Source organism: Sarcophilus harrisii, chromosome 3 (genome assembly GCF_902635505.1).
Source record: "Sarcophilus harrisii chromosome 3, mSarHar1.11, whole genome shotgun sequence".
Classification (NCBI taxonomy): domain Eukaryota; kingdom Metazoa; phylum Chordata; class Mammalia; order Dasyuromorphia; family Dasyuridae; genus Sarcophilus; species Sarcophilus harrisii.
The window spans coordinates 608,643,695-608,669,216 of NC_045428.1; the positions used below are offsets into that span (position 1 = coordinate 608,643,695).

Genomic DNA, 25,522 nt, shown 5'->3' on the forward strand with positions numbered 1-25,522 from the left:
CAGGGTCCGGGAGGGTCGGTGGGGAGGGCCCGGAGCCTTCCTGTGCGCTCGCCAAACTGCCGGCCAGGAACTGGGGCGGGCGGGCGCTCTGCGGCTTTCTTAACAGAATGGGGAATGGCTTCGCGTTGCATAGGTTGGGTAGAACACGTTTTGGGCACTTTGTGGATCCGCTTTTCTGCAGCCTGTCTCCGAGAGGCCTTTGGGGTTGTCTCGGCAGAGACGCAGGGGCGGTCGGCAGCTACTTCTCCGGCCCATTTGACAGATGGAGAAACTGAGGCAGACAGGCCTTGCCGGGCTCCCACAGCTGGGAAGTGCCCGAGGCGGGATGTGAGGTCGGATTTGAGCAGGCTTCCCGCTCTGGCACCGCGTGTGCTCTGGCGCCCCCTGGCGCCATTTACTCGGTGACCGTTAAGTGTCAGCACCGGGGACAGCGCCGTTTTTCAGGTCCCCAGCCAGATGCTTTTCCCTGGTTCTGGTGGTTACTCCTCAGTTCTCCCCAAATCTCTCCGTACTCCCCAAAAAGTACCTTGTGGTGTTACTCATTTGGAGCTTATTGGACAGTGACTGGGACCGTCAACAGTCACCATGCAGTTAAGCACCAAATTCTTGTTAAAGTTGTCCTATCTCCCCCGACCTTTGCTCTTCCATATTGGGGTGGGGGCAGTTGGATCTATTAGATAGCATCTAGCATTCCCACTTTTAATCCTCTTATTGGCTGGATGGGGGGAAAGCTCCTGTCCAGGTCAGGACAAAGCCATCATCCCCCTGCTTCTTGCTTTGGGCCATTTGGGGCTTGTCTGTCGCCAGATGGAGTTCACCAGGAAACACCATGTTACACGAGGTCCCGAGTATCATCCCCTACAAACTGGCCACCCAAGTTCCAACCTATGTTTTCTCAAGAACAAGTCTTTCCTCCATTGTTCTCTTCTCTAGTTTTAACAAACTCCTCTTTTACGGACATTTAATTGGATATTTGGAGTGTGGATTCTCCCCTGGGGATCTGCCTCTTGGCTTTTTTCTTTGTTTTTCTTTTTCTTTTCTTTTCTTTTTTTTTTCCCCAGTCCCCAGTCTTTTAGGGTTACAACCTTGTGATGTCACCCAAAACTTGAGAGTGTAACACCATCCATATTCCAAGTGCCTCTGGATATATTTTGTTGTCTTGTTTTATTTTCATTTTTTATTTTTTTCTTTATCGATTTCCTTTTTTCACATTACCTCCATTTCTATATGTGTCTCCTTCCCCACCAGGAAGCCATTCCTTATAACAGATAATAGAAAATAGGTGGAGGGAAGGCTATTCACCAAAAGTAGCCTATATATCTCTCTGGTTACATAGCATTTGCATGCTCCACACCCGTAACCCTGTATTTCTTCAAAAAATAAGGGTGGGCATCTTCTCTTGATGCTTGGTGGCAAAGCTTGTTCATAAGAACAGAACCTTGCATTCCCATAGTGGCGAGTCGACATTTTAGTACTGTTTTCTTGCTTCTGTTTACATTTTTTTTTTTTGCATTAGTACTTATAAGTTATTCATGCTTCTTATGGTATTTATATAGCCATAGTCATTGTGCTTTTTTTGGGCGGGTTCTTACTTTATATGTATATATATGTGTATATGTATGCATATATATATATATACATATATATATATATAACACACATGACATATTAGATATATAAAATATATATTATATATTAACATATGCTACATAATCAGATACCTTCCATACTTATCTGAATTTTTCTAGAAATCAGTTATTATAATAAAGTAAAACTCCATGACATTTATGAACCACAGTTCAGCCATTTGCCAGTCAATGACATCAAATGTAAAGCACATCACTACAATTATTTTTGTGTATCTGGGGCCTTCCTGTATTTGACCTCAGCATATGTTTCAAGAAGTACCTCTTGAATGAAAGGAGATGGAAACCATTCTGGTACCTTCTTAATATAATTTCTGTGATGACCCTTCAAAACTTTTTGGTCCATTTCTCAGATTCCCCCAGTAGTGCATGAATATACCTGTCTTTTTGTAGCACTCCCAACACTTAGCATTTTCATCTTTTTGCACAAAATAAAGATAAGGTGCTGGGACAAAATTTATCATATATCAGGTAAATAATGAAAAAGCAGGAGCTTTCAGACAGACAATTCACAACCAAAAGATTAACAAGAAAATGGCATTTTACCCAAAATAACTATGATTGGCAAGCCCATATCATCATTAATCTCATATGTTCCAAATACCTTCACATCAAGCATTCATACAAGGAACATTAACTGAATCATAAGAAAGTATAGATTTTCAAAACAGTAGTGACAGGAGATTTTAAATATCCCTCTCTCAATTTTGGTAAGTCTAACAAAATTAAAGGGGGAAAACACAGAATTGAACAAATTGCTGGAGAAACTAGAGCTAAAAAAGTTAATGGCATCTCCTAAACAGAACTGTGAAGGAATATATGTATTTCCCAGCATCATCTTTCACCCCATGGAACTTTTATTATTTTAACTGAAACTGTATTAGGGCACAGAGATATTAAAGACAAATGTAAAGTGGCAGAAACAAAAACCATATCCTTTATAGACCACAATGCAATAAAGCTGATAATCAGTCCAGGTCCCAAACAAAAGACACAGGGTCATGTGGAGACTTAACGAAATCCTGACTAATGAGTGGGTCAAAGAACAAATCATTGAAACAACAATTATGTGAAAGAAAATGGTCATCATGAAACAAAAATTTTGGAATTCAGCTAAAACATCCTGGGGAAAATTCTCTCAAAAGCAGACATCAACAAAATAGAAGAGGAAAGGATTAATAAACTGAATTTGAATTGTAAAAAATGAGGAAGGTAGCAAATTGGGCAGCAAACCCAAATTAACAGAGAAATTATTTTCATCTTTTGTCCTCGATCACTTTGCTGGGTGGGAGGTAAACCTCGAGTTGTGTTGATTTTTGTTGTTTAGTGAGTCAGATTTGAAGCAGTCTTTTACAGGCTTGTTAATCAGTTGTAGTTCTTTTGCTGACCCTTGTGTACTCCAGTGGGGAAGGAGCCGCTTGGTTTTTTTGAAACTCATTTCAATATCATGCTTTTGTCTAGTGCTAGAGACAGTGGAGAGAAAGCTGGCCTTGGTCGGGATTGGAGGTTTCTGATGCATACGGGCTCTCGGCCGCTATCAGTTGCAGAGAGCATCATCCCCCACCTCCACCCTGCTGGTAGAGATAGTTTCCTTGACCTTCAGATTCACAGGCCCTACCATGGATGTTGCTGTTGATATTACATTAAATCTACAATATTGATTTGACAAGTTGTAAGTAGATTTTTTCTTAGAAAAACCTTTTTTGCTTCTCAATGAGAATTTTGGGCAGTTTTTTGGGTTGCTTTTGTTTGGTCTTAAACCCAAAGTGGGCTGCTCGGTGTTACAGTGGACAGAACGTTGGTCCTGTAGTCAGGAAGATGAGTCTTTCTGAGTTCAAATTTGGCTGGGTGACCAGTCAAGTCTTTTCACTCTGCCTCAGTTTCCTCATCTGTAAAATGATCTGGAGAAGGCAATAGCCAACCATCTTTGCCAAGAAAAAGATCGTGACAAGTGGGAAACGACTGAACGGCAGTGACAGATCAACCCTAACATAGCATATTTTCCACGTTTAGCCTCCTAAGAGGCATGTCACCACAGGATAGGAAGCAGCGTTGGGGTCAGGAGGGCTTAGGTTCAAGTCTTACCTCTGACACTCAGTGACCTCTCGGGGCCTTCGGGCCATTCTCTGAGACCAAAAGTCATGTAGAGGAGGGAGTTTTTCCACTGGGAGTTCCCTCTGGGGGTGAAATCATGGATCCAGACAAGAAGCAAAGTCTCCTGAACTTGGAACAAGACTCCCCCATTGATTCCACTCTTATTCCTGCCATTCAAGTTTTATTCTTTTTCTGTGTTAAATGAAAGCCCAAATACCGAGGAAGGGAACAGGAAGGAGCATTTATAGAGTGCCAGCTGTGTGCCCAGCACTGTGCTAAACACGGTACAATTATTTCATTTGATCCTCCCACCCACCCTGCGAGGGGTGCAGTTTTTGAAGATTATGCAATTATGTTAATATTGTTATTACAGATGAGGAAACTAAGTCAGACAGAGATTAAATGAATCAACCAGGATCACACAACTAGCCAGTGTCTGAGGCCGGATTTGATAGAGCATTGCTAGTACTTTGTTGAACAGAAGTATAACAAATGGTTATTATTGTTCTCATGCCACTTTTAGTGAGATTGCCTCTGGTGTTTCTCAGAACACATAATGTTGACTTATTTTCAAGTAGATGTTCCTTACCAAGTTGAATCCCCTCTGGTGATTCTTTTTGTGTTTAAATATTTTGTTATTATAAATTTAGTAATATTCATAAGAAATGTAAATAATTAGAACAGGGAATTTCATTTTTTTTTTTAAATCTAGGCCTGTGATTTCATTTATATGAAGAACTTCTGGTATGGGAATGCCTTCTACCCATGCAGATCAGGAGGTCACTCATCTGTAACTTAGAGTGTTAGAGAGTTGTAACTCCTTGGGGCATTGAGAGATGAAATGAAGGGATCTGTCCTGGGTCACTCTAGCAGCATGTGTCAGGGGAAATACTAGCCTTCAGACTCCAAGACTGGCCCTCTGCTACCCATACCTCCATCCTCATCCCACCCTACACAGACACAAACAGAGACTGTCAGAAAAATCTTAAAATACAAACTGCCCTTTTATTAGAAAAATACAATATTGGGAAAAAAGTGGAAATAGAAAAGAGAGAGCCAAGGACTGATAGCCTGATCTGTTGGCTTCAAGTGTGGAAAGTCCCCAGCATGTTGGCTGGATTATTTTTATGGAGACTTTAGGAGACGGAAGGGACAAGGCGCAATTTCAGAAGGCTTAGGTTGCAGTCTGCGCTGCTGGAGTGAATGCCCACAGGGTCCTAAGTTCTGAAGAGCCAAGAAGAGCACACTTATTCTGCCCTGTTCCCTGCTGGCTCTCTGGGGTAATTATAAAGGTCTGTTTGTTTGGTGCGGGATTTGGTATGAGGTTTCCCCATCTCCTTGTGCAGTGCGTTTTTGTAGCCGACCTTGACCCTTTGTGTGATAAATGCTTTGAGGAAAAGTGGGTGTATCATGATATAAGCTGCGAGAAATGCCCTACACCGGGCCTCTACTTGCCACTGGCTTGTTACCTTATTGATTCTGTCAGCAGGTTATCAAGGTCTGTTGTGAGATGGAGGCATAAATTACTAAAATGGGAAAGCTGTGATTCCCGCCCCCGGGAGCCAGGGAAATCTCTTTTCCCACAAACTGCCTGCCCTTTCTCCATTTCAAAGCCTGCTCCAGGGCTTAGACAAACATTAGTGTTAGCTGTCTAATTTATCGGCTGTCGCAAACAATATAATACATGGGTAAATATTTACTGTGCATCCTTTAGAGTTGACTGCAATTATCCCCAGTGTAAGGGTCAGAGGAGGTCACCCCCGTGCTCTTGAAAGTAGAGAAAGAAAGTGTTGTTGTCCACTAGAATGTTCTTACTGCTGCCTGGCCCACGACTGCCCAGAACTTGTGGCCGCGCTCTTGGCAGTTCTATGCAGACCGGCTCCTCCGCAGAGTTGGCGTTAAGAACTCGGTTTTTGCAGAGTTTTCAGACTCTCCAACAAGTGAGCTTCTGCCCACCGCCCACAGATGCTCTCAGAGACATCCAGCCGCCCTGCAGGCCACGCGGTCTGCCATGAGGCTTCGCTGTGGACTCCACAAAGCGTTCCTCTGGGACTGGAGGGCTCTCCTCCAGAGGTGCCGGGAACACTCGTCTCCAAGTTCTCTCAGAAGCTCAGTGAGTGCATTTATTTATTTCCTTAAATAAACTTATTAAATTTATTTAATCTGGACAGGGAGAATGCTCCCTCCCCCTGAGCTGCTATCCAGGGATGCTCCGAGCCTTGCTTGTGGTCACGTAGCCAGTCACAGGCTGAACTTGACCTTGGGCTGTAGTCCACTTTTTTCCTCATTCCACAAAGATTATGGCCATCACAGCCACTTGTCTCCCCCTCCCCACGGGGAGGTCAGAGGCTCCAGAACCCAGTGAGGAGCAGCTGGACATGGAAGAGGACACGGGGAGGTTGGAGGCTCCAGAATCCGGCAAGGAGCAGCTGGACACGAAGGAGGACACGGGGAGGTCAGAGTCTCCGGAACCTGGTGAGGAGCAGCAGGACACGGGAAGGTTGGAGGCTCCGGAACCCAATGAGGAGCAGCTGGACATGGAAGAGGACACGGGGAGGTCGGTGTCCCCAGAGGCCAGCGAGAGAAAGATGGCCGTCAGACACGGTGCTGTGGCTGGTGCCGGGGAGAGCATATGAGTAGACCCTTATGGCGTCCTGCTTTCCAAGGCCCCCTGCCCAGGGAGTGGCCGCCATGATGCTGGTTGTTAGGATTGCATGGCTGGTGACGTTGCTGCTGAAGTCATTGCCGTACGTTTCATCATGCAGCAGAAGCTGGTTAGGGTTATTGGATGGTTTGGGCCAAACAAAGCCAAGGTGGCCCAGGTGAGAAAGGAAGCAGAAAGCAGGAAAGCGTTATTACAGCCGGCGTCTTTGATAAAGGCCTCATTCCAAAATAGAGAAAATTGACTCCAATTTATAAAAATCCAAGCTATTCTCCAGTGGATAAATGGTCAAAGGGTATGAACAGACAGTTTGCAGATGAAGAAATTAAAACTGTTTCTAGTCATATGAAAAGATGTTCTAAATCACTATTGATCAGAGAAATGCAAATTAAGACAACTCTGAGATATTGCTACACACCTGTCAGATTGGCTAAGATGACAGGAAAAAATAATAATGAATGTTGGAGAGGATGCGGAAAAACTGCAACACTGGTACATTGTTGGTAGAGTTGTGAACAGATCCAATCATTCTGGAGAGCAGTTTGCTCAAAGGGCTATCAAATTATACTCTTTAATTCAGCAGTGTCTCTCCTGGATCTGTATCCCAAAGAGATCTTAAAGGAGGGAAAAGGGACCCACATGTGCCAAAATGTTTGTGGTGGCCCTTTCTGTAGTGGCCAGAAACTGGAAAGTGAGGGGATGCCCATCAGATGGAGAATGGCTGGATGAGTTGTGGCATATGAGTGTTAGGGAATACTATTGTTCTGTACCAGCCGCCCTCTCGGAGCCCCTGGCCCGCCCGTTGGTGAGGGCCGGGCCCCAGCTGAGCAGGAATGTGTTTGCCATTCCAGCGGCCGGTGACGTTCCAGGACGTGGCCGTGCACTTCACCTGGGAGGAGTGGAGCCGCCTGGACTCGGCGCAGAGGGCCCTGTACCGGGAGGTGATGCTGGAGACCTTTGAGAATATCGTCTCCCTGGGTAAGCAGCGTCCGGGCTACCACGTGGGGTCTTGGGAGCTTTGGCGTTTGTCCCCCAGAACGGGGGATGATGCAGGATTCCCAAATCTCTTGGGCCCCAGGACAGCAGCAGCCACAGTAACAACAACCGGCTCATAAATGAGCTTTAGGCTTGGAGAAGCATGTACCTGGGGTCTCGGCCGATCCCCACACCAGCCTCCTGAGCGCTGCGCCTGTTATCTCGGCCCTGCAGAAGGGGAGCTGAGGCAGATCATGTGACTGACTGAGGGCCAGCTGGCTAAGTAATAGCCAAGGAAGGATTTGAACTTGGGCCTTCTTGACCTGAGGTCTGGTCCCCACCCTTTTCTGCCTCAGAAGATCCCTGGTCCAGGGTGAAAGCCCAAACCCTTACGGCTGCTGCACCCCTTACCTACCCCTTCCCCATCCTCAGCAGAGGGTCTCTCCCCTGGTCTGCAGGCCGTCCATTCCCCAGTGAGGAAGGAGGATTTAGGATTGACCCCTGGTTGGCCGTCCCCAGCACTGCTTTATCTCTCTCTCCCCAATGCCCAGGCCTTCCTGTTTCTAAGCCTCAGGTCATCTGCTTGCTGGAGAGAGGAGAAACCCCATGTCTGCCCGAGACAGAAGGGCCATATCCAGGTGAGTGAGTGAGTGGCTGAGGCGGCATCCTTGGCCTGCAGCCGCTGCTCCACGGTCCGACATAGGCGAGGCCCTCCTCGGCCCCTCCCCGCCAGGGTTCTGGGTCTCACAAGCCAGGGTTCCCACACCAGAGACATACAAGCACATTTCTGAGAGCTCCACCTCTGCTATCCTCCAAGCGGCGTACTTAGCCCTGGGCAGAGAGTCCCCCAGGCAGATTCCATCGGCTCCCAGTCTGCCGCTGCCCTGCTTCCCTGCTCCCCCAGCCTGTCTTCCAGTTCCAATGCTTCCCACTTCCCTACTCCGCCTGGCCCACCCCGGTGCTTCCCGCTTCCCTGTTCGCCAGCCCATCGGGTACCTCCTGCTTCCCCACTCCCCCACTCCATCTGTGTACCTCCCACTTCTCCTGGCATTCGATGCACATGTCACAGGTTACTTACCCCATCCCCCCTCATCAGACCCATGGGGCATTCCCAGTTTTTGTAACAACAAAGAACGCCACTAGTTTGCTCATCAGATGGGACAAGATGACCTTGGAGGAACCATTTGGCCCCAGAACGGGGGGGGGGGGGGCTGCCGTCAGCATATTTAGGGTGGTAGGTTTGGAGCTGGAAGGGATATGCTCCCTTGTCTCCTGACACAGCCCCACCCTGGCTCATCACTCACCTGGACCACTTCAATACCTGCTGGTCTCCCATATCACCTACTCAGCAGGCCCCAGTAGCTAGGTCACCTTTCCATTTATCTGTTGGGGAATGGCTTTTGCGGGGCAAGGGTGGGTCTGTATTGTTCTTTAAAAGTTGTTATTTGTTTATATATCTTGGATGTCAAATCTTTTATCAAAGAAATTTGATACAAAATTATTGTCTTTTCCCCATTTGATCCTTTCCCTTCTTGTCATAAATGCATTAATTTTGTCTGCAGAATATTTTCAGTTTCAAATAATGAAAGTTTTCTCTTTGGGCTTCTGAAATTGTCCTAATTCTTGTTTGGGTTCAGGAGACCTCTCCACCTATATCTCTGAGAGGTATTTTATCAACTTCTCTTTATCATTAAAATCATGGATCCATTTATAACATATAATAGAGCATGGTATAAGGCATTAATCCAAGCCTTATTTCTGTCAGACCATTCTTCAATTTCCCCAGCAGTTTTTATCTAATAGGGGATTCTTTCCTAGGTAATTGATGCCGTTCTCTTTATTGAAGACCAATATATTTATTTCCATCATTTCTGATTCTTACTTGTGTAGTCCCTCCCGTTGATCTAAATGTATTTTTTTTAACCAATCCCAGGTGGCTTTGATGGCTGCTGCTTTGTAAAACAGTTTGAGATCCAGAAGTGCTTTATATCATCCCCTACTTCTTTTTATCATTTCTCTTGATATTCCAGATCTTTTGTTTTTCCAAATAATTGTTCTTATTATTTTGTAAGTTTTATAAAGTGTCCCTTTGATAATTTGATTGGCATCTCATTAAAAGCATACATTTGGTAGTATTGCCATTTTTATTATATTGGCAGAGCCCAGCTGTGAGCACTGAATACTCCTAATATTTAGATTGTTGTTTTTGTCTTTAAGCTTCATTTTATAATTTAATCTTTATGAGTCTTTTGTGTCCTTTGGTACATCCCCAAATTCTTTATGTGTTTTGTAGTTATTAGGATGGGATTTTCCTACTATTTTCTATTCTTGCCCCTTGGGTTTTGTTGTTACTGTGAAATGCAGTTGAATTTTGAGAATTTACTTTGTAGCCTGCCACTTTCTTACTTCATTGTGAAGGGGTGGGCATGTGATAGCAAAAAATTACTATACTTCTGGCTTCCAAATTATTCTGAGGTTCCTTATTTTCGATCTTGGCAATTCTGATATTTTATATTCTTAGAAATATTAATCCACTGGAAAAATATTCTCAAAAGTATTGGGATTGAGGGTCTTATGAGACCTTTATCAGAGAACCTTACTATGAAGAACTTTCCTCCTATCCCTTCTAATTTTAGTTATATTAATTTTGTTTGTGCAATAACTTTTCAATTTTATGTAATTAAAATTGTCTGTTTTGTTTTGTGATCCTCACTTTTCTTTCCTTTTCTTCAGAGATCAGGGAGGTCTTTTCTTTGTTTTTCCTTACTTCCATTAGAAGACTCTGTCTAATTTCTTTGAGGCAGCTTTCTGGTTTTTCCAGTCCTTTTAATCAAAAATTAAATCCTTAGCCCAGTAATTGCGGGGAGGGGGTAATAAACCCTAGGCTTTTATGTTTGTTTGATGTCGTATATTGTACACCAGGTCTTTTCCACTAATCAACTTCTCTACTTCTTAAAGAGTACTGATCATTTCAGTGATGGTAGCTTTGTAGTATAGTCTGAGATCTGGTACTGCCAAGTCCCTTTTCTTTTGGCTTTTTTTCATTATTTCCCAGGAAATTCTTGGCCTTTTGTTTCTCTAGGTTTTCCTCGTTCTATTAAAAAAAAATAGGGGAAAAAATGAAATTCACTTTCCCCTTTTCTTCCCCTTCTATAAAATGGGGTAGTTAGATGGTGCAATGAATGGAGCATGGATAGAGATTCATCTTCCCGAGTCCAAATCCAGCCTCAGACACTTAGAGGGCTTGGGCAAATCACCTAACCCTGTTTGCCTCACTTGTCTTCTCTGCAAAATGAGCTGGAGAAGGAAATGGCAAATCACCCCCATTTTGGGTTTCCAAAAAACACCCAAGTAGGGTCATTAAGAGTCGGAAATGATAATGACAGTTCTATAAAATAATCCTTTGGTGGTTTGATTTAGTGTAGCACTATATAAGTAAGTCAATTTAGTCATCATCTTTTTTATTATATTAGCTGAACTTATTATATTAATACCTCTCCAGGTTTTTAGATGATCTAAATTCCTAAATATTTTGTGTAGTCTGGAGTTATTTTTAATGTAATTCCTCTCTCTAGTGCTTCCTGCGGGGTTACTAATTTACATGAATGTTGATACATATTTATTTTGTATCTAGCAACCTTGCTCAGTTTATTGTTTTTAAATTTTAGTTGAGTAGGATTTTCTAAGGCAAAAGGCAACAAGTTTTTTTCTTTGCCTGTTGTTATTCACATTGTCTCTCTCTTTTTTTTTTTTTTTTTTTTTTTTTTTTTTTTTTACTGCTACAACTGGCATTTCTGGGACTATGATGGTTATAATGAGCAACTTTGGTTTACTTCTGATCTTGTTGGCTACTAACTTCACCAACATGCATAATGTTTGCTCCTGGTTTTTGAAATTGTTATTATATATTGTATTACCACATCTATTCTTAAGAATTTTTTAAAATAGGTGTTAGGTTTATGGGGTTTAAATAACAGGTTTAAAATAGGGTGTTAGATGCCATCAAACTCTACAGATATCATGTCATTTTTATTATTTATATTATTAACATGGCTTAGTATGTTTACAGTATTCTTTATATTCAGCAACTCTGCATTCCTTGTGTAAATTCTACATGGTTATGGTATATAATCTTCCTATATTGTTGAGACCTATTTAAAATTTATTTAAAATTTTTTAATAAATTAAATTTTTATTTTATTTAAAATATTGTTGAGACCTATTTAAAATTTTTGCATCAATATTCATTGTCTATAGTTGTCTGTTTTTGCATTGTCTTTCCATCTTAACTCTCAAAATTACATTTGTATCATAATCTCTGATTAAAAAGGGCACTTTTCCCAATGCTTTTGTTAAGTTTATAAAATATTGGAATTAATTGTTTTTTGAATATTTGATAGTTGTAAATTCAACTGGTCTTAGAAGTTTTTTCCTTGGAAATTCATTTATAGCTTGTCCAATTCCTTTGTCTTGTTTTGGGTTATTTGAAGAATCAATTTCTTCTTTTATTAATTTGAGTTTTCTTTATAAATAATTATCCATTTCCTTTTTGATACACCCATTTTGATTTTCTTCTTCCTCTCTTTATTCAAGATTAGCAAATTCTTTATTAGTTTTTTTCACAAAGCCAGCTCCTACTTTTATTTATTAATCCATCTCTACCTTCCCACACCCATCTCTTTTTTTCTGAGACTCGAGGTATTTTCCCCACAGTGATTCTTTGGTGACATCCCTCCATATCCACCGTACCCTGGAGGGCCATTCATGGAACAGTGAATTCTCTCTCTCTGCTTCCTTACTACTTCCTCCTTGTATATTCTTTCCCATTTGTCATGCCTTTCCATCTCGAACATCCTTTCCCTTATCACAGAAGAAATTAACTCTAGAGCTCCCCAGTCAGCCGTTTCCTCCAGTATGTGTCAGTACTCTTTCCGTACTCTGCCTTTTCAGTTTGCTCATGTGTCCCGGAACCTCCCCCAGCCCACCTTGGTCCCCCCAAAGATCAGATCAAAGATGGCCTGATCAGGCTCAGGGGCAAGGGGCCAGAGCTCCACTGCGGCTTCAGACGAGTGAGATAATTGCAGAGCACTTACAGCTCCTGGCTCATAGCAGATGCTTAGCACAAAGTGGCTTTTTTTATTCCTTCCTTCCTGCCTGGCTGCTTCTTCCCAGGCTCTTTAGCTGGATGCTATACAGGTTATAACTCCCTGGGTTTCTTCTCCCTCAGTGCTCTTTTATTTGGTGATCTCCTCAGATCCCAGGAAGCAATTGTCATTTCTGTGCTGATGAGTCCCAGATCGATTTAGCCCGTCCTCACTCCCTCCCCTCCCCCCTGGCTCCAATCTCTCATTTCCAGCTTGGACATCCAAAACTGGGCTCATTACCTGACCTTCCTGGCTTCTTTCAATCCCTACTCAAATGCCATCTTCTCCAAAAAACCTTTCTCAACAGTCTTTCCTCTGTTGATTATCTCTGGTTTATCCTACATATAATATGTTTCTATATTGTCTCCCCCGTTAGATTGTGAGTTCCTTTATGACAGGGACTGTCCTTTGCCTTTCTTTCTACCTCCCACATGAGCGTTGCCCAGCATAGATGAGGTGCTTAATAAATGTGTGTTAACTTCTCTCTCTTTTTTTAGTAAGTTTGTTTATTTTTAATATACATTACTTTATGACTCATGTTGGGAAAGAAAAGGGGAAAACCATGAGAGACTATTTTAAAAAACACAGAAAAAAGAAATGAATACATGTTGATTTACATTCAGTCTCCTTAGTTCTTTTTTTGGATGGAGATGGCATTTTCTGTCCAAAGTCTGTTGGGATTGCTTTGGATCATCGAACCGCTGAGAAGAACTAAGTCTTTCATATTTGATCATTGTACATTCTCAGTACAATTCTGTGTACAATGTTTTCCTGGTTCACATAAATCTCTCCAGGCCTTTCTAAAATCAGCTTGTTCCATCATTTTTTACAGCATTAGCTTCTCTTAATTTCCTTCTTCATGATATAAAGAACAGTGAATGTTAACTCTTTCTATTTCTTTCAGATTCCCTCAATTCAGGGACCAAGTATGAAGCAAACGACTGGATACTAAAGCATGACCTTTTTATGGGAGCATCATTCAAGGAAAAACCAGTACCCCAAAATGGACCCTGGCGTTCCGAGGTGGTAGAAACTTGGGACTTGGATCCGATGAGAGAAGGCCATAAAGGCAACCGGGACATACAATCCAGACCAATCTCAGTTTCCTCCAGAAAATCTCTTAATAAAGTGAACATCCCTGAATGCAATACAGTGGACAGGAGTTTTAGTCTAGAGTCTATCTATGTTCCGCAACAGAGAGTTTCTACAGAGAAAAGTCTTCATAAATATGACACTCTTGTTAAGAGCTTCAAGCAGTTTTCAGACTTAATTGATTGTAATAGACTCTCCTTGGGAAAGAAGCTTTGTAAGTATAATAAATCTAGGAATCCTTTTAGTTACCATTCAGACCTTATTCAGTTCCATAGAATATATAATGATGAAAAGATATATGAATGTAATGAATGTGGCAAGACCTTTGGGAAAAAAGCCTATCTCACTCAACATCAGAGGATTCATACTGGGGAAAAGCCCCATAAATGTAACGTATGTGGGAAAGCCTTCAGTCACAGGGAAAATCTGACTCATCATAAGAGAATTCATACAGGAAAGAAACCTTATCAGTGTAATGAATGTGGCAAAGCCTTTAGTCAATGGGGAACTCTAACTGCACATCAGAGAATTCATACTGGAGAGAAACCCTATATATGTAATGAATGTGGAAAAGCCTTCTGCCAAAGAGGAACCCTTAATGTACATAAAAGAATCCACACTGGAGAGAAACACTTTGAATGCAAAGAGTGTGGGAAAGCCTTCAGCAACAATTCATGCCTTAATCTACATCAGAGAATTCATACTGGAGAGAAACCCTATAAATGTAACGAATGTGGAAAGGACTTCAGACACAGAGCATCTTTTATTTATCATAAGAGAATTCATACTGGGGAGAAACCCTTTGAATGTAACGAATGCGGGAGAGCTTTCAGCAAGAAAGGGAATTTTATTGAACATCAGAGAATTCATACTGGAGAGAAGCCCTTTATATGCAGCGAATGTGGGAAAGGCTTCATCAACAATACGCGCCTTAATCTGCATCAGAGATTTCACACTGGAGAGAGACCCCATAAATGTAACGAATGTGGCAAAGCGTTCAGGCACAGAGGAAGCCTTAGTGCGCATCGTAGAATTCATACGGGAGAGAGACCTCACAAGTGCACTGAATGTTTGAAAGCCTTTGGCCAGAGGGGACAGCTTATCAAACACCAGAGAGTTCACGCAAGGGCAAAAGCCCATGGGTTTGATGAGTTCGGAAGACCCTTCAGTCAGTGGGGCAGCCTTGCGGAACAAAAGAGAATCCCTGTCAAGAAACCCTTTGTGTGCAATGAATGTGGGAAAGCCTTCAGCCAGAACTCCAACCTCGTTCTACATCAGAGAATTCACACTGGAGAGAAGCCCTTTGTGTGTGAAGAATGTGGGAAAGCCTTCAACCAGAAGGGAAACCTTAACGAACACAAGAGAATTCACACTGGGGAGAAGCCCTTTATCTGTAACGAATGTGGGAGGGCCTTCAGCCGCAGAGGACACCTTACGGAGCATAAGATAATCCACACTGGAGAGAAACCCTTTGAGTGTAACGAGTGTAGGAGAGCCTTCAGACGGAAGAGACATCTGACTGAACACGTGAAAATCCACTCTCGAAAGTAACCTTGGGATATGACGACTATGGGAAAGCCATTAGCCAGAAGAAACTATCATGGCTAGCAAAGAATTCGTTTGGGGGAGAAATCTTTGTCATTGATGTGGAAAAGGCTTCAGGACCCTTGTGAAGTGTTGGAGAACTGAAGAACACGATGGAATAACCCTGGAAGATTGAGGGGACCTCGTTCATCTCTCAAGATATCAGAACTTAACCCTTGGCTACTGGCAGGCAGAAAGGGCTTTTAATGATGATCTGATCCAATATCCTCATTTTCAGATTCAGGAAATGGCAGCAAAGGCGAAGTTCCCCTGGACCCAAAGGACCTGGGCTCTGATCTGCACCTGCTTGCTCCCTCTGGGACTTTGGATGAGGCTCACGGCCTCCGTTTTCTCTTCTGTAAAACTATCATCAACCTTTCTGACCTCTGCTGTGATACTGTGGCCCGGACCCGGATTCTCTGATTCCAGATTGAGGTTGCACCATCTCTGATGCTTTGGGGTCACGCCATTTTTGTGGGGAAGCTTTTCTAACAACTCGGTATGGGTTAAATGCTCGAGAGTGAGGCTGCAGTTGGTCACCAGCCCTCTCCTGACTTGGTGCTTTGAGAGGCAGAAACACCCCAGGCCTCTGTCCCTGTCCCTCTCTATTCCAGACCGTGTTGGCTGCCTTCACATGGCCTTCATCAGGGCAGCCAGAGGGGTCCGTCTGAAATGGACTGGAAAGCTAAAGAAATAGATATATTTTCAATCAAAACCACCAAAATGTTATTTATTTAGTTATTTGTACAGGATGTTCTTTGTTTTCCTTTTTATGCTAAAGTTATTAGCCATCCACAACCAAAAAAATCAAAATAAATAAGTGTAAAAGATTGTTGTACATTAAATGTATATCACTTTTATTGACTGTTAAATAAAGCAAGCTGCACTCTCACCCACGTCCACAAAATGGCAACAAGAAAACTGTTTCTCTGTCCCCTTGTGGCCCGTTGTTCTTTGTGAATCTTTCCGAATGTTGCTGTTGTGTACTTGGTTGTAGTCTTTGAATATATATTATTGTTCCGGCTGCTTTCTTTATCTATGTCGATTCATGTGCCTTCCCATCTTCCTCTGTTGTCTTTATATTTGTGATTGTTGTGGGGTTTTAATATTCAGTTTAATTCTGATGGTACAGAGCAGAGCTTTTTAAGCTTTTTCCACTACCACCCCTTGTTGCCTAAGAAATTATTACGTGGGAGCAGCTAGGTGGTGCAGTGGATGGAGCACCAGCCCTGATGTCAGGAGGACCTGAGTTCAAATTTGGCCTCAGACACTTAACACTTCCTAGCTGTGTGACCCTGGGCAAGTCATTTAACCCCAATTGCCTCATCAAAAAAATAAAAATTATTGCATGACCCTGGGTATATAAGTATATAAAATAAGTGTATAAATGAAACATTTGCTGATAATAAAAATTTCACATGGCCTCCCATTCAGTTACAAGACCTTATAAGGAGTTGAGAATGACAGATTAAGAAGCTAGGGAATAGAGGATAAAGTTTTAGACGCAGAGTCAGGAAGACCTGATTAGACAAGGAACAAGCAGCTTCACTCTGAGCAAGTCGTTTAACCAGTCTGCCTCAGTTTCCTCAGCTGTAAAATGGGAATAATAGCACCTACCTCCTAGGGTTATTGTAAGGATGAGACAAGGTTTGTAAAAGCACACAGGAGGTGCAATAGAAATGCTTGTTCCCATCTTAAAGCCTGTTGGAAGGCAGCATAGTGGGAGGACAGAGAATCGGTCTGAGACCTGACGACGGGGCTTCCAGTCCCACCGCTCACATCCCGTCACAGGGCCCATCTGGGCCCACAGCACATCTCTGAGGACAGAAGTTGCAAAGCGGGCCTTGAGTTTTCTTCCTACACCAACTTTTCTCAAGCTTTAAGGCCCTTTCATGTTCTTAAGAACCCCAATAACTTTTGTTTCTGTGGTTTATGTTCACTAACGTGCTTAAGTCAGCTTCTACCAACTCAGTATAGTTGATCATTAAATTTTCAGGAATTCTTGTGAGCTGGTTGTTAAACCACTATTAAAAATTATCTAAGCATGCATATATTAAAATAAAGTAACAAATAAACCTCATCCTAATTATTTGCTGAATTTTACTACTGCCTATGAGGTTATTTTCATCTGTTTGCTTGGTGAAGCTAGCACAGATAGCGGAGATGTGTTATGTAAGATTCATCTCTTTCCCAGTTACATGTTTGGTGATGTATGTATATGTGTGCATGCGTTCTGCCTCCCCTCTGTGGAGAGCTGGTTGTTAAACATTTACCAGCATACCACTGGTTTTATTTATTAATGTGTTAGAAATTAAAACTGATACAATTTGAAAATAGTTTTTCATTTTAAACTAGCAATAAACCCATTACAGATGATGAGTTTTTTATGAAAATAATATTTTATGTTTTCTAATTACATTTAAAGATAGTTTTCAAAACATTCATATTTCAAAAAAGATTAAATAACACATTTTTCTTTCTTCCTTCCTTTCGGAGACATCAAGCAATCTGATCCCAGTTATACATGAGCAATCTCTTATGGCATTGTTTTACATGTTCTCTCCAGGTCTCTGATATAAAATAGAAGATTTAGCCAGGTTCTCCTAGCTGCTTCTGCATTCGACCTTTTATAATGCATCGTTTTGGGTGGAGAATGGAGAGAAAATCTGATGTGGTATTGGAAGGAAGGGGCTCCTTTAATAAACTGCAGAAGTGAAGCGGGTTGTGGTCCCTTTAAGAAACAATTTCCTATTGATCTGTGATTCCTTTCAGCTTCCCAGCCCCTCCTGGCTGAAGCATATCCTCCCCAGACAAAGTGTCTTTCCGGGATGCCGGGGCCTTTGATTCAACTACAAATCCTGGTCAAAAAGCATCCCTTCGAATTCCAATAGGAGATCCAGGCTTGTCCCAGCCCCCATTCTGACTTGCGTGGGCTGCCCAACCCCCACTGAGTCTGACCTGCTCGCTGTCCCAGCCCCCACTAAGATATTCAATATAAAAGAGCCCAATTAAAACCCTCTCTTTGCAGAGGTTCCAAACGTGCCAGCTCCATGCTTGGGATGCCAAGGGCCTCTGTCCACTGGAATACTCTTTTCCAGTGCCATCCTCTTCTTATCCTCACCTATTTCCCTAACCAGACTTTCTGCCTCTCTGTCAGGATTTCTAACCTTACTTCCAATCCCCATAATAAACCTTTTATCAATTTAGGTTTTCGGGTCTGTAAATTCCTTTACAGAGAACCTCCATACCACCAGAAGGGAGTCCCCAAAACTCGCTATATACTTGCACTGAATTCCAAGGGGGTGCAGGAGACCCAAACCTCTCCATTTAATTCCCTGAACTCCAAACCTGCCATTAGACCTTATCATTTAACTCCCTGACCACCAGAACCCCTAATCTCATTTTGGTTCCCTAAATCTAGACCTTATCAGAAGGAAACAGGAGAGCATAAACTTCTGAAGGAAACACGGGACCTAGTGAACTTCTGAAGGAAATGGGAGCTAATGAATTGAAGGAAACAGGGGAGCATAAACTTCAGAAGGAAACGGAGCTAATGAACTTCATAAGGAAATGGGGAGCATAAACTTTGGACGGAAAAGGGGGGAATAAACTTCAGAAGGAAACAGGAGCTAATGAACTGAAGGAAATGGGGGAGCTAATGAACTAATGAAGGAAACAGGGGAGCATAAACTTCAGAGGCAAATAGGGGAGGTAATGAACTTCAGAAGGAAACAAGGTTCCTAAGGGATAGAATGGGAAGGTGAGGCTGGTATGGGGAGGGAGGTCAATCTGGAATAGCCCCAAGAGGTAGGGAGGGTGGGTTTAGAACTGGAGAGAAGCATCCAACTTGGATTGTCCATTTTGTGGAAAATGTGGGTCCCGAGAGGTTGCCAGGATCCCCACGTCATTAGCATTGTTTGTTCGGACCCGTGCCTTGGAAGCATCACTTGGTCAACTGCGGGTGGCAGGGATCACAGAAAAGACTGAGCTGGGAGACCAATAAGGAGGCTACTAAAAGAAGGCTGATGGGAGTTGTAGAAGGGTTTTTTGGGGGGGAAGAGGGACAGAGCCACTGCTCAGGGGAAGTGAAAGAGGCAAGGGTCAGGGAAGCAAGAAACAGAGTGATCGGAGGAGGATGGCTTCCAGGGGCTGATGGGTTCTGTCTGCATGTGCTGAACGAGACATGCCTTGAGGATATCCAAGATGTTCCTGCAGTCAGCTGGTGACTGGGATTGACAAGAGCATTTAGGGTCAGAGATGGATGTGGGAGCCATTGGGGTAGAGAGTAGGGGGCCCCATGTGCCATCTTGAGATTGGCACAGCACGTATGAGCCAGGGGGTCCTGCCCAAGAGCAAGGTGCTCCACAGAAGCCGAGAGAGACCAGGAAAGGGCAGGGATGATCAGCATGTGATGTCCAGTAGAATGAGAACTGAAGAAAGCCGCTGGAACTAGCGGCCAGCCTCTGGGATCCTTTCATTTTGGAGGTGGAACAAGAAGGAGAAAATCTGAATTCAGGCCAGGATGGAGCTGCTCTGTCCACTGCGGGGCCACCTGTCCAAGCATGAAATGGGAGCAAAAGCCATTTATGGCAACCCAGAACAAGCCCCGTGTTTGACAGGGACATGTCTACCTCGCAGGGGAGTTTTAGGGTTTTGATGCATTTCCCGTACAAGTAACCGGCCTCCAGCAAAGTCGTCAAACTGCATGGTTTTAGAGTAAAGGCAATGGAGGAATGGCTTCAGTGAGCAGCCCATCTGTGACTTCGGAGATGTGTTTGTTGTGTGTGGGCTCAATGGGTCCGAAGGCAGAAGGGAGAAGGAAGCTTGGACACCCCGCCTTCAGCCAAGCTGGAGGAAGGGGGGACCAGGGAAACATTCTTGGATCCTGGTTTCCTTCGAGGGAAAGTCGGACATGGCAGCTGGAAGGAGGGGAGGGTGGAGTGGGACTGTCGCTTATGGCTGACTGTGGGGCTCGCTCCCCTGGGGTTCCGGGATTTGTACCGGAGGAAGGTACCCCAGTCTTACAGCAGGGTCTGCCTGAATTAAGGCAGAGCAGAGGGGACAAGACAGGAGACATCCATGATGCTCATCTCCCTGGAGCCCCAGATTCCTGGCTCTGAGGCAGCAAGGGGGTCTACACCTTCCCGGGCAACCAGAGCCTCAGACACCACTTCCGAGCTTGTGACAGGCTTGTAGACCTATGGAGTAAACATTTCATGTGAACCTCGCCAAGAGATCCCGGCGTGCTACCCCATCCATCACATATTGGGAACATATTGAAGACTTGCTTGTTATCGTGGAGGGCACTCCCATCCCCCTGGGCTAGGGGTCACTAGGAGTCACCCTGGACCCTCTTACCCCCATCTCCAAGCCATTGCCAAGGCCCGCCAGGTTCTCCTCTGGGACATCTCCCAGATGTCACCTCCCATAAACCCAGATTCCCTATCCCTTGCCAGGGCCAGGGAAAGTGTCCCATGGAAAGGGGGAATGGAGATGGGACAAACGAAGTTGGAGAAATCTGTAGGGGAAGACGAGGAGGGCACTTAGGGAATTAGGGAGAGACTGAGAAAAGGTCAGGACCCTGAGTGATTCCCACAGCCCCCTGCTCAGGCTTCAGCATCAGCTGCCTCTGACCCCTGAGCTCTGACCTCTGCACTGATCAATAGAGCTTCTTGGTGATGGTTGAGCATTTATTAATCATGTGCCAGAGATGGAAATACACAAAGTGAGCTCTCGAGCTGACATCAATTGAGGGAGACGAGGGATGGGATGAAAGATTTTATTAGCACAGGCACAGCCCTGGTGGGAGCGAGGTATTATAAATAAATTATGAAAACACTATATTCACAATATAATAAAGTTCTTATGTATGAATATATAGTGTTTATATAGCAATTCAAGGCTCCTAAAGTGCTTTACAGATATCTCATTTGATCTTCACAGACATCATGAGAGGTAGATACTATCGTTTCTTTTACAAATGAGGAAACTGAGGCAGACAGGTGAAATGTGAGCCAGTGAGGGTCTGAGGCCAGATTGAAATTCAGGTCTGCCTGACAGACCTGGCACTCTAACCACTGCATCACTCAGTGGCTTTAATACACAATGGGTACAAAATAAAGACAAAGTAGTTTAGGGGCCGAGGTTGGGGGGGCTTGGGGTTGTGGGCCAGGGTCACGAGGTGTCTCAAAAGAATTTGTAGGCTCAGACCTTCTCTGAATCAAGAAGCAGAGATTGTATTAGGCAGTGGAGAATGGGCTAAATCCATAAGGGGGGCTGGCAGTTAACAAGGGGTCTCAAACACCCTAAAGGGGGAAGACATCATAGAAAAAGATGAAAGACATGGCATGGCAAATGGGGAATGAGACCACTGAACAGTGGGCTAATCCTAAAAGGGACTTGGCACCCCAAAAAGAGGCAGTGGGGAGCAGATGGTTGGCATCCTAACTTGGTTGATTGGACACAGTAACTGGGGTTGAGATGATTTTTGTCAGGGCAAAAACTCTACTAGAGACTTCTGCCTGGTGGAGCTGTAATAAAGATATGTTTGTATGAAAGGTCTCATCAAATCCCATCAGTGCTCCTCCCAGCCTGTACCAGGGAGTGTTATAATCCTGTCAGTGCTCCTCCCAGCCTACCTCAGTGTTATGATCCTGTCAGTGCTCCTCCCAATTTACCCCCAGGAGTGTTATAATCCGGGCCCCCCCATCCTGCCCCCTGGAGGTGAATCCCCAGTGCCCCTCCCATCTGTATGGGGAGTGTTGTAATCCTTGGCCCTAGCCCGCCCCAAAGTGTTATAAACGTCAATTTCCCAGTCGTCCCCAGTATGTAAATCCTATCAGTGCTCTTCCCAGCCTGGCTGAGCGAATGTTATAATCCTGTCAGTGCTCCTTCCAGCCTGCCTCAGGGAGTGTTGCAATCCTATCAGTATTCCTTCCCACCTGCTTCAAGGAGTGTTATAATCCTGTCAGTGCTCTTCCCAGCATGCTCCAGGGAATGTTATAATCCTGTCAGTGCTCCTCCCAGCCTGCATCAGTATTATAATCCTATCAGTGCTCCCCTACTTTCAGACATAGCTTCTTTCCAGGGTTGGGGTGGGGCTGTTTCCCCTCTCCCCTCCCCTTAGGGAAGGAGGAGAGCAGAAGGCGGGAGGAGAAGGAAAGGTTTCTGCCGGAGTGCAGGGATCCTGCTGGAAGGGAGGGATTGTGGGAGGTCCGGTGAGAGGGACCCCCTGCAGGCCTGGAATGCCGAGCTAGGGCCCTGCAGCCGGAGCCCGCAGGGGGAGAAGGGAAGGATCCGACCGGGTCCGGGCCCCACTCAGGAAGCCCCTCTCCCCCTTCCCTCCAGGCCAGCCCCTTTGGCCTCTTGTGCGGGCACTGGACAATGTCAGCTTCCTGAGGGCAGGCGCCCCCGCTTCCGCGGAAAGCTCGGCCCCGTGGGGGTGAGCCGGGTGACCCTGGAGGGCGCCGGGGAGGCACCATTCCCAGAGGGACCTGTGGGCCAGAAGGGGGGGGACACGTGCTGTCTGAGCCCGGAGAGCAGCTGCTGCGCCGCCCTTGTCTCTCCCCGAGGAGACTTTTGCAGGCAAACAGAGGGAGCGCCTTGAAAGCCTCATCTTGTACCTCCAATGCTTGAGGCAGTGCCCCAAAGCAGGTGCATTCGCTTGCCGCCCGGCCCCTGGCCCCCATGCACAAGCGGGGAGCTGGCCGGAGGAAAGGCCCGCCCCCTTTCCTGTCCTTGTCCCTTTCCTTCCCTCCGGGGGGTGCGCCGGAACTGGTGGCCGCGGGGGTGGAGGAAGGGCCCCGGCAGTGATGCCGGGGGGGGCCCTTCCGGGGGGCAGATCCCACAGCAGGCAAGGAGGGCCCCAGCCCCCAGAGCGGGGGATGGGAAGGCGTGGGGGGGGGAGGGCTTTCCCCCGCAGATTGCAGGCTCCCATGCCCCGGCCCCCCTACCAGGTACTGGATGATTGTAGAAAATGAAGACACTAGGTTGGCTCAGCTTGGGTGAAAGGCCGCCGCGCCCCGAAGAGGGCGGTTCCCGCCTTCCCGGCCTCCACCTGGGACTCCACCCCAGGCAATCCGCGTCTACTTTTACGGACTCCATTTCCCAGAATCCCTCCGGCGCTGCGTCGCGGCGTTCCGGCCGTGCGTGCTCTGCGCTTCTCTCCATTCCCCGCGGGGCCCGATGAATTATGGGAGGCGTAGTTCCAGGGGTCGGAGCGCGCAAGCGCAGCAGCTGTGCGGAGAGTCGGCCCTTTGTTTCGGGGGGTCCCGCAGCGGGCGGGAACAGGGACCGGAGCCGGGGACGCTGGGCACAAGCCGGGTCCCAGGACGCGCGGACTGGGGTGAGCGCCCGGCCGCAACGGGGACCGAAGGCGCGTGTGGAGGGGCGTACCGCCCGCGGGGACATAGGGGCTCTTTGGGGAGGCGCCGGGGGGGCGGGCGGGGCTGGGGGGCCGGGCGGGAGGGGGGGCAACCCGCAGGCGGGGCGGGGCGGGGCGGGGGCCCCTGGGCGGCCGGCGCCGGATGCCGGACGGGTGAGGAGCGCCGGGCGGGAGCCGGGAGAGGCGGAGGCGCCGGGCGGGGGGGGAGGGCGCCGGACGGGGCCCCCCCGCGCCGGGGGGGAAATGAGGCCGCGAGGGGGCTTTGGGTCCCCGGGGCTCCGGGCGGGGCCAGGATTGAACTGGCCTTTGGTTGGGAAGAGCCAGCCGTGGCGGGTCTGGTGGGCGGGCTCCGTGGATAGAGCCGTTTGGGGGAGGGAGGTGGTGTGTGTGTGGAGAGAGAGGGAGAGAGAGAAGAGGGAGAAGAGCAGAGACAAAGAGACAGAGAGAAAAGAAGAGACAGACAAGAGAGAGAAGAGGGAGAGAGAGACAGGGCAGAGACAAAGAGAAGAGAGGACAAGAGACAGACAAAGAGAGACAGAGACAGAAGAGACAAGAGAGAGACGAGACAGGACAGGAGAGACGAGACGAGACAGACAGAGAAGGAAAAGACAAGAGAGACAGAGACAGAGACAAAGACAAAGAGAGAGACAGAGACAAGAGAGACAGGGAGGGGAGGAAAGAGGAAGACAAGAGAGAGAGAGAGAGAGAGAGAGGGAGATAGAGACGAGAAAGAGACAGAGAGAAGAGACAAGAGGGGAAAGGAGAGAGACGAAGGAGAGAGAGAGGAGAAGAAGGGAGATGAGACAGAGACAAGGGAGAAGAGAGAGAGGAGACAGGAGAGAGAGACAGACAGAGACAAGGGAAAACCCCAAGAAAAACAGAGAAACAAACAAAAAAACAAAAAAAAAATAACAAACAAGAAAAAAACAAAAAAAACAAAAGCAAACAAATTAAACAAAAAAACAAACAAAAATAAAAAAAAAAACAACAAACAAACAAAAACAAACAAAACAAAAAAAAAAAAACAAACAAAACAAAACAACCAAAAACAAAAAAAACAACAAAACAAAAAAAAAAACAAAAAGAAAAGACAAACAAAAACAAAGAAAAAAAAAAAAAAAAAATAAAACAAACAAAAAAAAAACAACAAAAAAACAAACAAAAAACAACAACAAACGGCAAAAACCCAAACAAAAAAACAAAAAAACAACAACAAACAAAAAACAGCAAAAGAAAACAAACAAAAAAACAACAAACAAACAAACAAAACAAACAAAAAAAACAAGGAAACAAACAAAAAAGAGAGGACAGACAGAGGGAGGGGAGAACGAGAGGGACAGAGGCGGGGGGAAGCGAGGGGAGGCGAGCAAGGGGAAGGGGCCAAGCGGGAGCGGCAAGGGGGCAGGGCAGAGGGGAGAGAGGCAAGACAAGGAGAGAAGGACAGGGAAGGGGACAAGGGAAGGGCAGAGCAGAGCAAAGGCCAGAGAGAAAACGGAGGGGGCAAGGGGCAAGCAAGGGGAAGCAGGGAGAAGGCGGAGGAAAGAGGGAAGGAAGGCAGGCAGGGAAAGGGGGCGGCAGGGGAGGACAGAGAGGAAGAGCGGGGAAGGCAGGGGGAAGGGCGGGGCGGCGGCGGGGGCAGGAAAAACAACCAGCAGAGCGGCAGGGAGGAAAGGCCAGGCGAGCGGAGGCGGGGGCACAAAGGGGGCAGGCAGGGGGCGGGGGGGGACCAAGAGCAGGCCCGAGAGGGCCCAGGACAGACCCGGACAAAAAAAAACAGGGAGGGGCCCCGGGGCAGAACCCCCAAAAAGAAAGAAAAAAAGAAAAAAGGGGCAAAGGACAAAAAAAAGACAAACAAAAAAAAAAAAGGCGAGCCCCCGGGAAAAAAGAGGGGAAAAAAAAAAAGGAGGGGACAAGGAAGGGGGAACAGGCGGGGGCAGAGACG

The 25,522-nt window shown here is 45.8% G+C and overlaps 1 protein-coding gene across 1 annotated transcript in view; it reads left to right on the plus strand.

Moving 5' to 3' along the window:
* Window positions 1–16,028, plus strand: part of LOC100914820 (zinc finger protein 93) — a 31,997-nt gene extending 15,969 nt beyond the window's left edge. Inside the window, exons 8-10 of the mRNA XM_031961828.1 lie at window positions 7,254–7,380; window positions 7,929–8,015; window positions 13,426–16,028. Of these exons, the coding sequence (XP_031817688.1) occupies window positions 7,254–7,380; window positions 7,929–8,015; window positions 13,426–15,164 (1,953 nt within the window). The 3' untranslated portion in view covers window positions 15,165–16,028. The remainder of the gene's footprint in view (window positions 1–7,253; window positions 7,381–7,928; window positions 8,016–13,425) is intronic.
* The last annotated feature ends 9,494 nt before the right edge of the window (window positions 16,029–25,522 follow it).